Below are 13,770 nucleotides of genomic sequence, written 5' to 3' on the forward strand. Positions count from 1 at the left end.
AATAATGTGTGTGTGTTTTCTAAGATGTTACATTGACTGAAAACAAATCAAATGCTACATATTTACCTTCTTAGCTTTAATGCCATATGCCTTTTCAAGGTGAGTTACAATTTTCTTCTGTGCAACTCTTAATTCTGAATGAACCGGCGTTACCAAAGGAGACCCACCATCATCCTCAATGTAAAAGTAGCGAAGATTTTGAACATCAACCTTCAAAACAAAATTACTTATTAGACAAAAATAGTCAAGACACATAAGGCAAGAGAAATTTGATAAGGTTTTCTATAACTTGTACAGTAAGTAGAATGATAAATAAAATATTGATACATAAAGTAGTTGCCTACTAGACATCAACATAATCAAATTATTTTTTCTGTTTCGCAATGTGCTTCTTTTATTGCTTTCCTTACGAAAAGCATAAAAATAAAGCTTGACAATCTATGCATCACTTCAAAATAACATGCAGCCACTATGGCTACAGCATTTATTTCATTTTATTGATCTGAAAAAAATCATTTGATACTATTGTTTACAGTATCCTCCTTCAACAAGAGTACTCTCAACTTAAAAGCACATACATTTATTTTTATCATACCTTATCTCAATGAGAGATACCAACATGTTATTATAAAGGACATTACCTCATCAACATTGTCTATAAATATTGGTTTACAACAGCATCCTGAACTCTATACTTTCCTTCTTTACATCAGTCATCTACCAAACACAACCCATATGCATAAACCAATGCTAGTTGCAGACAGCATCACACCTGCTGCCTCAAATCAAGATTCAGCTCTCTTAACAATTAATACAGCAAATGATGAACTCTAATGAATCTTCACTTAGATAATACCAGACAAGTGTACAATTGATGGAGGAAACAATATAATTCAAAAACATCAGGATAAATGATACACAAATACTGTAGTAAAAAAAATAAAGGGATGAAGGTCAGGTTTTGGGCTTACACCTTAGGTAACAAATTAATTTAAAATACATTTTACTTTAACACAAATATTACAGTTTAGATGCCTCTCAAAACTGAAAATATTCCCATCTCTCCTTCAGTGTGGTGTGGGCAAGGTACTTCCCACCTCCAGGACTCAAATCTAGCTAACTAGTTTCCCTGAATCACTTCACAAAGTGTTACCTTGCTCACACTCCAACAGTTTATCACATCCCAAAAGCCATTTAAATCCACTCACTCTTATCTAATATGCTCACACACGCCTGCTAGATGTCCAAGCCCCTCGCACACAAGACCTTCTTTACCCCCTCCCTCCAACCTTTCCTAGGGTGACCCCTACCCCACCTCAGATTTATACACATAAGTCATTCTATTTTTCCCCTTCCTCTGTAAAGGTCCAAACCCCCTGAATAACTCATCAGCCCTGCACCTCCTCCTCCTAATTTCCAAACTACAAACTCTCTGCTTAATATTTACACATCACACTGCATTCAGACAATACACTTTCACTGCTTCCAACCTCCTCCTCCTCCTCACTGCAACTTTTAAAACCAATGCTTTAGAACTGTGTGTGTGTTGGCATCACTATCCTCTGATACATTACCCCTTTTCCCTCCATGGATAACATTCTTTGTCTCCACATGGTACCCTAGTAACTACCCTGGTAACCACCATGGTTCCCTGGTAATCACCATGGCTCCTTGGTAACCACCATGGTTCCCTGGTAACCACCATGGTTCCCTGGTAACCACCATGGTTCCCAGGTAACCACCATGGTTCCCTGGTAACCACCATGGTTCCCTGGTAACCCCCATGGTTTCCTGGTAACCACCATGGTGCCCTGGTAATGACTATGGTCCCCTGGTAACCCTTATGGTCCCCTGGTAACAACCATGGTCCCCTGGTAACCCTTATGGTCCCCTGGTAACCCCCATGGTTCCATGGTAACCACCATGGTTCCCTGGTAACCACCATGGTTCCCTGGTAACAACCATGGTCCCCTGGTAACCCCCATGGTTCCCTGGTAACCACCATGGTTCCCTGGTAACCCCCATGGTTTCCTGGTAACCACCATGGTGCCCTGGTAATGACTATGGTCCCCTGGTAATCCTTATGGTCCCCTGGTAACAACCATGGTCCCCTGGTAACCCCCATGGTTCCCTGGTAACCACCATGGTTCCCTGGTGACCACCATGGTTCCCTGGTAACCACCATGGTTCCCTGGTAACCATCATGGTTCCCTGGTAACACTTATGGTCCCCTGGTAACAACCATGGTCCCCTGGTAACCCCCATGGTTCCATGGTAACCACCATGGTTCCCTGGTAACCACCATGGTTCCCTGGTAACAACCATGGTCCCCTGGTAACCCCCATGGTTCCCTGGTAACCACCATGGTTCCCTGGTAACCCCCATGGTTTCCTGGTAACCACCATGGTGCCCTGGTAATGACTATGGTCCCCTGGTAACCCTTATGGTCCCCTGGTAACAACCATGGTCCCCTGGTAACCCCCATGGTTCCCTGGTAACCCCCATGGTTCCCTGGTGACCACCATGGTTCCCTGGTAACCACCATGGTGCCCTGGTAATGACTATGGTCCCCTGGTAACACTTATGGTCCCCTGGTAACAACCATGGTCCCCTGGTAACCCCCATGGTTCCATGGTAACCACCATGGTTCCCTGGTAACCACCATGGTTCCCTGGTAACCACCATGGTTCCCTGGTAACCACCATGGTTCCCTGGTAACCACCATGGTCCCCTGGTAACCACCATGGTTCCCTGGTAACCACCATGGTTCCCTGGTAACCACCATGGTTCCCTGGTAACCATCATGGTTCCCTGGTAACCACCATGGTTCCCTGGTAACCACCATGGTTCCCTGGTAACCACCATGGTTCCCTGGTAACCACCATGGTTCCCTGGTAACCACCATGGTTCCCTGGTAACCACCATGGTTCCCTGGTAACCACCATGGTTCCCTGGTAACCACCATGGTTCCCTGGTAACCACCATGGTTCCCTGATAAACCCCATGGTTTCCTGGTAACCACCATGGTGCCCTGGTAATGACTATGGTCCCCTGGTAACCCTTATGGTCCCCTGGTAACAACCATGGTCCCCTGGTAACCCCCATGGTTCCATGGTAACCACCATGGTGCCCTGGTAACCACCATGGTTCCCTGGTAACCACCATGGTTCCCTGGTAACAACCATGGTCCCCTGGTAACCCCCATGGTTCCCTGGTAACCACCATGGTTCCCTGGAGACCACCATGGTTCCCTGGTAACCACCATGGTGCCCTGGTAATGACTATGGTCCCCTGGTAACCCTTATGGTCCCCTGGTAACCCTTATGGTCCCCTGGTAACCCTTATGGTCCCCTGGTAACCCCCATGGTTCCATGGTAACCACCATGGTTCCCTGGTAACCACCATGGTTCCCTGGTAACCACCATGGTTCCCTGGTAACCACCATGGTTCCCTGGTAACCACCATGGTCCCCTGGTAACCACCATGGTTCCCTGGTAACCATCATGGTTCCCTGGTAACCACCATGGTTCCCTGGTAACCACCATGGTTCCCTGGTAACCATCATGGTTCCCTGGTAACACTTATGGTCCCCTGGTAACAACCATGGTCCCCTGGTAACCCCCATGGTTCCATGGTAACCACCATGGTTCCCTGGTAACCACCATGGTTCCCTGGTAACAACCATGGTCCCCTGGTAACCCCCATGGTTCCCTGGTAACCACCATGGTTCCCTGGTAACCCCCATGGTTTCCTGGTAACCACCATGGTGCCCTGGTAATGACTATGGTCCCCTGGTAACCCTTATGGTCCCCTGGTAACAACCATGGTCCCCTGGTAACCCCCATGGTTCCCTGGTAACCACCATGGTTCCCTGGTGACCACCATGGTTCCCTGGTAACCACCATGGTGCCCTGGTAATGACTATGGTCCCCTGGTAACACTTATGGTCCCCTGGTAACAACCATGGTCCCCTGGTAACAACCATGGTCCCCTGGTAACCCCCATGGTTCCATGGTAACCACCATGGTTCCCTGGTAACCACCATGGTTCCCTGGTAACCACCATGGTTCCCTGGTAACCACCATGGTTCCCTGGTAACCACCATGGTTCCCTGGTAACCACCATGGTTCCCTGGTAACCACCATGGTTCCCTGGTAACCACCATGGTTCCCTGGTAACCACCATGGTTCCCTGGTAACCACCATGGTTCCCTGGTAACCACCATGGTTCCCTGGTAACCACCATGGTTCCCTGGTAACCACCATGGTTCCCTGGTAACCACCATGGTTCCCTGGTAACCACCATGGTTCCCTGGTAACCCCCATGGTTTCCTGGTAACCACCATGGTGCCCTGGTAATGACTATGGTCCCCTGGTAACCCTTATGGTCCCCTGGTAACAACCATGGTCCCCTGGTAACCCCCATGGTTCCATGGTAACCACCATGGTGCCCTGGTAACCACCATGGTTCCCTGGTAACCACCATGGTTCCCTGGTAACAACCATGGTCCCCTGGTAACCCCCATGGTTCCCTGGTAACCACCATGGTTCCCTGGTGACCACCATGGTTCCCTGGTAACCACCATGGTGCCCTGGTAATGACTATGGTCCCCTGGTAACCCTTATGGTCCCCTGGTAACAACCATGGTCCCCTGGTAACCCCCATGGTTCCATGGTAACCACCATGGTTCCCTGGTAACCACCATGGTTCCCTGGTAACCACCATGGTTCTCTGGTAACCACCATGGTTCCCTGGTAACCACCATGGTTCCCTGGTAACCACCATGGTCCCCTGGTAACCACCATGGTTCCCTGGTAACCACCATGGTTCCCTGGTAACCACCATGGTTCCCTGGTAACCACCATGGTTCCCTGGTAACCACCATGGTTCCCTGGTAACCACCATGGTTCCCTGGTAACCACCATGGTTCCCTGGTAACCATCATGGTTCCCTGGTAACCATCATGGTTCCCTGGTAACCACCATGGTTCCCTGGTAACCACCATGGTTCCCTGGTAACCACCATGGTTCCCTGGTAACCACCATGGTTCCCTGGTAATCACCATGGCTCCCTGGTAACCCCCATGGTTCCCTGGTAACCACCATGGTTCCCTGGTAACCATGATGGTTCCCTGGTAACCACCATGGTTCCCTGGTAACCACCATGGTTCCCTGGTAACCATCATGGTTCCCTGGTAACCACTATGGTCCCCAGGTAACCACCATGGTCCTCAGGTAACCCCCATGGTTCCCTGGTAACCACCATGGTCTCCTGGTTACCACCATGGTCCCTTGGTAACCCCAATGGTACCCTGGTAACAACCATGGTCCCCTGGTGACCCCCATGGTCACTTGCCTGGCCTTCCCATCCTGCTCCCTATGATCACCTGCCTGATTCCAGGCAGGTGATCTCTCAACTGTCCCCCAGAACACCAACAACTCTCACAGTTCATCTGATAATATGATTTTAAACAAAATTTCTCAAACTGGGTGAATGGATAACAGAGGTTTTGGGTTAAAATAGGAATATTTATAACAGGCTTTACTGTAGTGCCTTCTTATGCTTAGAATACAGATTTGCATTAATTTATGCATTAAACAAATATTATGTACATAATGTCCACCCATTAAAAAATACCATAAACTAAAATTTACCTTTTGGTCCAGTTTGAGCATGTGAACATTACTGGCAGCTAGGATCTTAAGTAGTGGAGTCAGATCTTTGACATATCTACACATGGGTCCAGTCACCAGAAAATTCATTGCTTCACCACTTGCTTTAGGCTCCTGGCCTAGATTACTTACTATTCCTGTAGGAAATATATGTTGAATTTGGATAATACTACTGAATTAATGAGCAAAATAAATACTACATTAAAATTGATAAATTTGGAAAAAAGGAAGAGTTAGTGCGTGGCATGTTAACATATTGTACGTAGTGGGGTTAATAAAGTCATAGTGTGAGTGTAAGGTACATACAGTGGGCTCTGCTGGTGTAGGGCTCTTGATTTATAGACAACACACACATCAAAAAGAAGCTTTTATTAATGGAGAATTTCACTAAACGAGGCTTATCAAGTACATAAAACATCAGAAATGCGTAACACACAAGCTTGCTTGTGCATGTGTTGCTTGTTTTGATATTTGTACATGATAAAGCCTCATATACATGAAATGTCACATTAATGAAAATCTCCTTTTGGTATACATGTCTTTGCTTGTTGCCAATGCCATACTTCAACTCCAGTATGTATCCTGTTGTAGCCTGGGGAGGTGTATAGATTATCATTTGAAGCAAGCCAATAGTAGATGAATAAGACTTAAGTGCAACACTGGCTATCATTATTATGGAAATGTTTTTCAAACCAGTGACTTAATATATAATCAATCAAATACAGAGAATAATTACTGGAGTTGGTGGAAGACATTAAGAGAAAATTTGAAGTGATCAGTCTCTCTGTCCATCCCTGTGCACCTGCTCTAGATTTATCAAGACTGAGACCGAACATCAACCAAGACAGAGGGACAGTTTCCCTCAAATTTCCTCTTCATGTCCTCCACACATTCCAGTAATTCTCTTTTCTCCTTCCATAACTGATCATTTAACATTACTGCTACCCCTTCCTTTGCTCTAACTCTCTCAGATACTCCAGATTTAATCCCATTTATTTCCCCCCACTGAAACTCTCCTACCCCCTTCAGCTTTGTTTCGCTTAGGGCCAGGACATCCAACTTCTTTTCATTCATAACATCAGCAATCATCTGTTTCTTGTCATCCGCACTACATCCACGCACATTTAAGCAACCCAGTTTTATAAAGTTTTTCTTCTTCTCTTTTTTAGTAATTGTATACAGGAGAAGGGGTTACTAGCCCATTGCTCCCGGCATTTTAGTCGCCTCATACGACACGCATGGCTTACGGAGGAAAGATTCTTTTCCACTTCCCCATGGACAATAGAAGAAATAAAAAAGAACAAGAGCTATTTAGAAAAAGGAGAAAAACCTAGATGTATGTATATATATATATGCATGTGCGTGTCTGTGAAGTGTGACCAAAGTGTAAGTAGGAGTAGCAAGATATCCCTGTTATCTTAGCGTGTTTATGAGACAGAAAAAGAAACCAGCAATCCTACCATCATGCAAAACAGTTACAGGTTTTTGTTTCACAGTCATCTGGCAGGACGGTAGTACTTCCCTGGGTGGTTGCTGTCTACCAACCTACTACCTACAAAATGTTACATATGTGTCTTATTCATCTATTTGTCAGTTTTGTATACCATTAATATAATAACAGAAGCCAATAATACTGTTACAGTTGTGGAAGCTGTCCCAGTTTCCAAAAAGTGGTGTTATTTCTCACTGACTATTCTCTTCACAGGTGATGTTGATACTTATTTTTGTGTACATGGCTCACTCTTGAGGTCAGTTGATGGCATTTTTGTCTTTTCTTTTAGAAATTGTTCAGAAACTTTGCTTATTACACCGTTTTATTAGAATGTGCATGGATGCATAAATGTTAATCAGGCATTATGTAACTCATCCTCTCTAACTACTTAGGCAGCTTCCAATTATGTAAAGAGTTTTTATGAGACAGTTGCTTTTTGCTGATGATACTGTGCTTATGGGAGATTCTAAAGAAAAATTGCAAAGGTTAGTGGACGAGTTTGGGAGTGTGTGTAAAGGTAGAAAGTTGAAAGTGAACATAGAAAAGAGTAAGGTGATGAGGGTATCAAATGATTTAGATAAAGAAAAATTGGATATCAAATTGGGGAGGAGGAGTATGGAAGAAGTGAATGTTTTCAGATACTTGGGAGTTGACGTGTCGGCAGATGGATTTATGAAGGATGAGGTTAATCATAGAATTGACGAGGGGGAAAAAAGTGAGTGGTGCGTTGAGGTATATGTGGAGACAAAAAACGTTATCTATGGAGGCAAAGAAGGGAATGTATGAAAGTATAGTAGTACCAACACTCTTATATGGGTGTGAAGCTTGGGTTGTAAATGCTGCAGCGAGGAGGCGGTTGGATGCAGTGGAGATGTCCTGTCTAAGGGCAATGTGTGGTGTAAATATTATGCAGAAAATTCGGAGTGTGGAAATTAGGAGAAGGTGTGGAGTTAATAAAAGTATTAGTCAGAGGGCTGAAGAGGGGTTGTTGAGGTGGTTTGGTCATTTAGAGAGAATGGATCAAAGTAGAATGACATGGAGAGCGTATAAATCTGTAGGGGAAGGAAGGCGGGGTAGGGGTCGTCCTCGAAAAGGTTGGAGGGAGGGGGTAAAGGAGGTTTTGTGGGCGAGGGGCTTGGACTTCCAGCAAGCGTGCGTGAGCGTGTTAGATAGGAGTGAATGGAGACGAATGGTATTTGGGACCTGACGAGCTGTTGGAGTGTGAGCAGGGTAATATTTAGTGAAGGGATTCAGGGAAACCGGTTATTTTTATATAGCCGGACTTGAGTCCTGGAAATGGGAAGTACAATGCCTGCACTCTAAAGGAGGGGTTTGGGATATTGGCAGTTTGGAGGGATATGTTGTGTATCTTTATACGTATATGCTTCTAAACTGTTGTATTCTGAGCACCTCTGCAAAAACAGTGATTATGTGTGAGTGAGGTGAAAGTGTTGAATGATGATGAAAGTATTTTCTTTTTGGGGATTTTCTTTCTTTTTGGGTCACCCTGCCTCGGTGGGAGACGGCCGACTTGTTAAAAAAAAAAAAAAAAAAGCACTTTTAATTTTAAAGGTCTCCTCTGAAATTATATGCTGCACATTACAAAATTTAAATTCTGAACCTGATCTTGTTTTTTAACCCTTTCAGGGTTTCAGCCGTACTAGTATGGCTTATGCACCAGGGTTTTTGACGTACTAGTACGCCTAAATTCTAGCGCCCTCAAATCTAGTGAGAGAAAGCTGGTAGGCCTACATATGAAAGAATGGGTCTATGTGGTCAGTGTGCGCAGTATAAAAAAAATCCTGCAGCACACAGTGTGTAATGAGAAAAAAAAAACTTTGACCGTGTTTTTGGATTAAAACAGCGACTTTGCACTGTATTTTCGTATGGTATTTATTGTTGTATTCTAGTTTTCCTGGTCTCATTTTATAGAATGGAAGACATATTACAGAAATTGAGATGATTTTGACTGGTTTTACAATGAAAAGTACCTTGAAATTGAGCTCAAAGTAGCAGAAATGTTCGATTTTTACCAAAGTTCAAAAGTAAACAAATCATGCTAAGCGTCCAATACACGTCAACTGGTGAGTCTAATATTCTTTCACAAGTGCGCTGATATTATTTATACCATTTCTACACTAATGCAGTAGTCTGCATAACAGTAAATCTTCTATTTTTTGTGAGAATAAAAATTCAAAGTGGAAAGCAAAAGAATGTAAGAGGGGCATGGGGACGTGACTAATGAACAGAGGAAATGTTATTTTAGTGCCAGGAATGTCTTTCTTGTTTATTCTGGACCCTATTTGGAAATTGGCATCTTTTGAAATTTGTGTGAAATTGGCAAAATTGCTAAATTCTGACCACTGTATTGGATAGTTGAAATCGGTAAATGGGTGGTTTCTTGTACTCATTCGATAGAAAAAATGGAGTTCTAGCGAAATAGTTATGATTTTTGTCGACTAGTACACTGGAATTGGCCGAAAATAGGGCTCAAAGTGGGCAAAATCGCCGATGCGTAAACATCGTCGAGACCGCTAACTTTGCGAGAGCATAATTCCGTAAGTTTTCCATCAAATTTCATACTTTTGGTGTCATTATGATTGGGAAAAGATTCTCTACATGTGATGATGATGAAATGAAGATGATTATATAATATAAACTGCATCGTAAAAAATAAAATTGACTTTAGTTTACTTTACTTCACAAGCATCCTTGTGCCCCCTGAAGGACATGGTTATGGAAGCATTTGATAATAATGCTCGCCTTCTGTTCAGCGCAACACAGGAAATATGATTAAATAACTAAATGATAACATATATCGTACTGAATAAGCTTGTCGACAGTCTTGGCCTCTTCTAGAGCCTCGTCAAATCGAGAGTCGACTACGCAGTTGAGTATAGGGTTGATTTCCTTGATGCGTGCTATAAATGATTTGACGACTTCTTCACTTGTGAGCTGTAAGGAAAAAATATAAATCCTTCTTCTAAACTATTCAGAATAGTAGACATTTTGGTCACATTTTAATGTTAGAAGAATTCTGAGGAAGCACATGAAATATTCCTATACATTAGGACTTGATGACTTGGTTATCACATAAATGAAGCAGGTGATGGGCTGCCTATCACATATGTGACACAGGTGATAGGTTACCTATCACATACATGAAGCAGGTGATGGATTGCCTATCACATACATGAAGCAGGTGATGGATTGCCTATCAAATACATGAGGCAGGTGATGGACTGCCTATCAAATACATGAGGCAGGTGATGGGTTGCCTATCACATACACGAGGCAGGTGATGGGTTGCCTATCACATATGTGAGGCAGGTGATGGACTGCCTATCACATACATGAGGCAGGTGATGGGTTGCCTATCATATACATGAGGCAGGTGATGGATTGCCTATCAAATACATAAGGCAGGTGATGGGTTGCCTATCACATATATGAGGCAGGTGATGGAGTGCCTATCAAATACAAGAGGCAGGTGATGGGCTGCCTGTCACATACATGAGGCAGGTGATGGCTGATGCATAAGACACATGTGCAACACTTGGCAATCTTTACTGCCATGATATTTCACCTCTACACAGCAGGCTTTTTCAGTCTAATACACAGGCGACTTTTATACTGATGAAGATTGAGCCACTTATGCAAGATATGGGAATCTTTATTGAGTAAACGTTTCACCACACAGTAGATTCATCAGTCCAATACAAATCAGAAGGGGGTAAGGAGAGAAGGAGTTCGAGGTAATCAGTCCCTCAGCCTGGAGTTGATGTGTTCAGTCCATCAGTCTTGTAGAAAGTACAGCATAGGGCCATAGACGTGGCTTATATACTTTAGTCAGGTGTATATAAGTCACGTCTATGGCCCTATGCTGTACTTTCTACAAGATTGATGGGCTGAACACATTGACTCCAGGCTGAGGACTGATTACCTCAAACTCCTCCTCTCCTTACACCCTTCTGATGAAGCAACTGTGTGGTGAAACGTTTCGTCAATAAAGATTCCCATATCTTGCATAAGTGTCTCAATCTTCATCTTGTCAGTTTTTTAAACCATTTATCACGACTTTTATATTGGAGACAGTGGAAGACATGAAGAGGTAATTTCAAGGTGTTTTGTTCCTTAGCCTCCATAGGTGTTCAGTCACTTAGCCTTGACAGGTGTTGTCTATTAGCTTGATAGGTGTTCAGTCACTTAGGCTAAATCTAAAGCAGAGGCATAAGGATGGACAGAGCAAGGCTACTGGGCTAAACACTTTCTATTAATGCTAAGAGACTGAACATTGTATATTAAGGCTAAGGGACTGAACACTTTCTACAAAATTACATTGGAACCTCAGTATACGACCAGGTCCCTGCTCAAACAAAGCTCAGCATGACCAAACAAATATGGCCTGCCAGAGCTTCACTGTAAAGTATTTTGTGTTTCTTCAAATTTTTTGGTGTTTTTTTTTTTTGTATTATTTGTATAAATAAGTAGCCATGGGACCCACAATGATTAGTAACAACAGCCAACCAAACAGAAAATTGGTTGGAAAGAACTTGTTCGATACTCAAATGGAGTGGCACTCGAACAGCCTTCTGGAATGAATTAAGGTCACATACCAAGGTTCCACTCTACCTTTCTTTTCTTCTACTGTCTCCAGTATAAAAGTCAATTCTGTATTCGACTGAAAAAGACTGCTGCACAGGCAAAATGACTTGTCAAGGATACCCAGGTATCTGCACATGTATTATAGTATTTACAGATGACTTTTATATTACAAGGTAATTACGTTCCTCAAAATGCCGTGTTAGGTAAAATCGTGTTAGATAAACTGAAGAACTTATGGGGAAAATTGGGTTATGTTCCTGGGAGCCTCCAAAAAGCCAAAGAACTTGTTTTAGACCAACAGATCTTACAAAAATAAAAGTGAATATATAACTGCAGTTCATTGTCATGATATATTATGTTTTTACTGCTTAAGGCTACAAATGCAACAGAAATAATAGTATTTCTTATCTTAAATTGTGGGTGCTGGTGCTTGTGGATGATTGTGAAGAGAGTGGAGATGCATTGTTTGGCCCTACTAGGCTGAGGTGGATGGTTGTTGGTTGTCAGCAGAAGTGGATGGTAGAGGTTCTGATACTAAAGAACATAAGAAAGCAGGAACACTACAGTAGACCTGTTGGCCCATACTAGGCAGGCCCTTCACAAATCATCCCACTAACTGTTGTATTGGGTGTATTGGAGTGTGCATAAATTATGTAATGGATCTCTGGGCTCTGCATAATATTCACACCACACAAGGTGTGGTGTGAATATTATGCAGAGACATGCCATCTCCACCTCCAGCCTCCTTGTAGCTGCAACATTCACAACCCATGCTTCATACCCATATAAATGTGGGTACCATTATGCTCTAATACAATACCCTTTTTTCCTCCACTGATAAGGCTCTATACCTCCACAGATGACTCAAAGCACTACCCACCACCTCTTTCCCATTGTCGATTCAATAGTTCACCTCATCTTTCACAGACCTGACTGCTGACAAGTCCACTCCCAAATATCTGAACACATTCACTTAGTCCATACTCCCTCCTTCCAATTTTATACAGTAGGGCCCCACTTATACAGCAGGTTAGGTTCCAGGCTACCGCTGTAAAGCGGAAATCGCCGAAAAGTGGAACACCCTTTTTTCCCCTTATAAATGCATACAAATACTAGATAACAAGTTTACACTAACATATATTAAGTTAGCAATAGAACTAGGCAACAAAAAACAATAAAAAAGTACAATGCTCACATAGTGCACCCATTACTTACCTTAAAATATTTCTAGTCTTAATCTAGGGTGAGACGAGTAGTATTTATTGTAAGAAATCAAGTGTGGTATGTATGGTAGTCAGCAAGGCTACCATACCAGGCCATTCCACCCACACATAATATTCTATGATATTTAAGCATTCCAGAGCGATAAAATGCATATACAGTTCACTCATTACTTACCTTAAAATATTTGTAGTCTTAATGTAGGGTCAGGCGTGAGTAAACGAGATTACACGGATAAATGAGAGAGAGAGAGAGAATGAGTACATGAGGGAGGACAGGCGCAGTTATGTAAACAAACTAGGTGAACATAAGTTTTGTAAACAAACGAAGTGTACACGTCCGGTTTGTGTACAAGTTACGTTGTGTACAAGTTGTCTCTACATTGATACGGTAGAATAAATAAGGAAGAACGCTCCCATTTTCATGTAACACAATTTTTAGAAGAAATGACGCTCTGAATGAGGGAATGGAAATAAGTCACTCTGACTTTTTTGGGTTATCCAAGATACTTTACACACATGCTGTTATGTATAACAATCTATGTAACTGTATTTGTGTATACCTGAATAAACTTACATACGAAAGAAATAATTTTCTACAGTTACCCCCAGTAACACATTTTCTCTTATGTTAGACTAGAGAAAATGTTATTCTTGCCATCACTTGTATAAGTTATCTGGCTACCACATATCATATTTATGTTTATTTATTCTACTGTGGGGTGTATTTATCATCTATATATGTTATGTATCGTGTTTATTATATAATTTTGAAAAAAAT

General features: G+C 42.8%; 1 protein-coding gene across 1 annotated transcript; it reads right to left on the minus strand.

Annotated features, from left to right (window-relative positions):
* Positions 1-66: 66 nt before the first annotated feature.
* On the minus strand, positions 67-10,119 carry LOC138852247 (fatty-acid amide hydrolase 2-like; the record flags this gene model as incomplete). Its single annotated transcript, XM_070081995.1, is given in 3 exon segments — positions 67-210; positions 5,655-5,844; positions 9,989-10,119. Coding segments are annotated over 3 exon segments (465 nt in total), but the record flags the coding sequence as incomplete, so codon positions are not given.
* Positions 10,120-13,770: the final 3,651 nt, after the last annotated feature.

Source organism: Cherax quadricarinatus, unplaced genomic scaffold (genome assembly GCF_038502225.1).
Source record: "Cherax quadricarinatus isolate ZL_2023a unplaced genomic scaffold, ASM3850222v1 Contig5807, whole genome shotgun sequence".
Lineage (NCBI taxonomy): Eukaryota > Metazoa > Arthropoda > Malacostraca > Decapoda > Parastacidae > Cherax > Cherax quadricarinatus.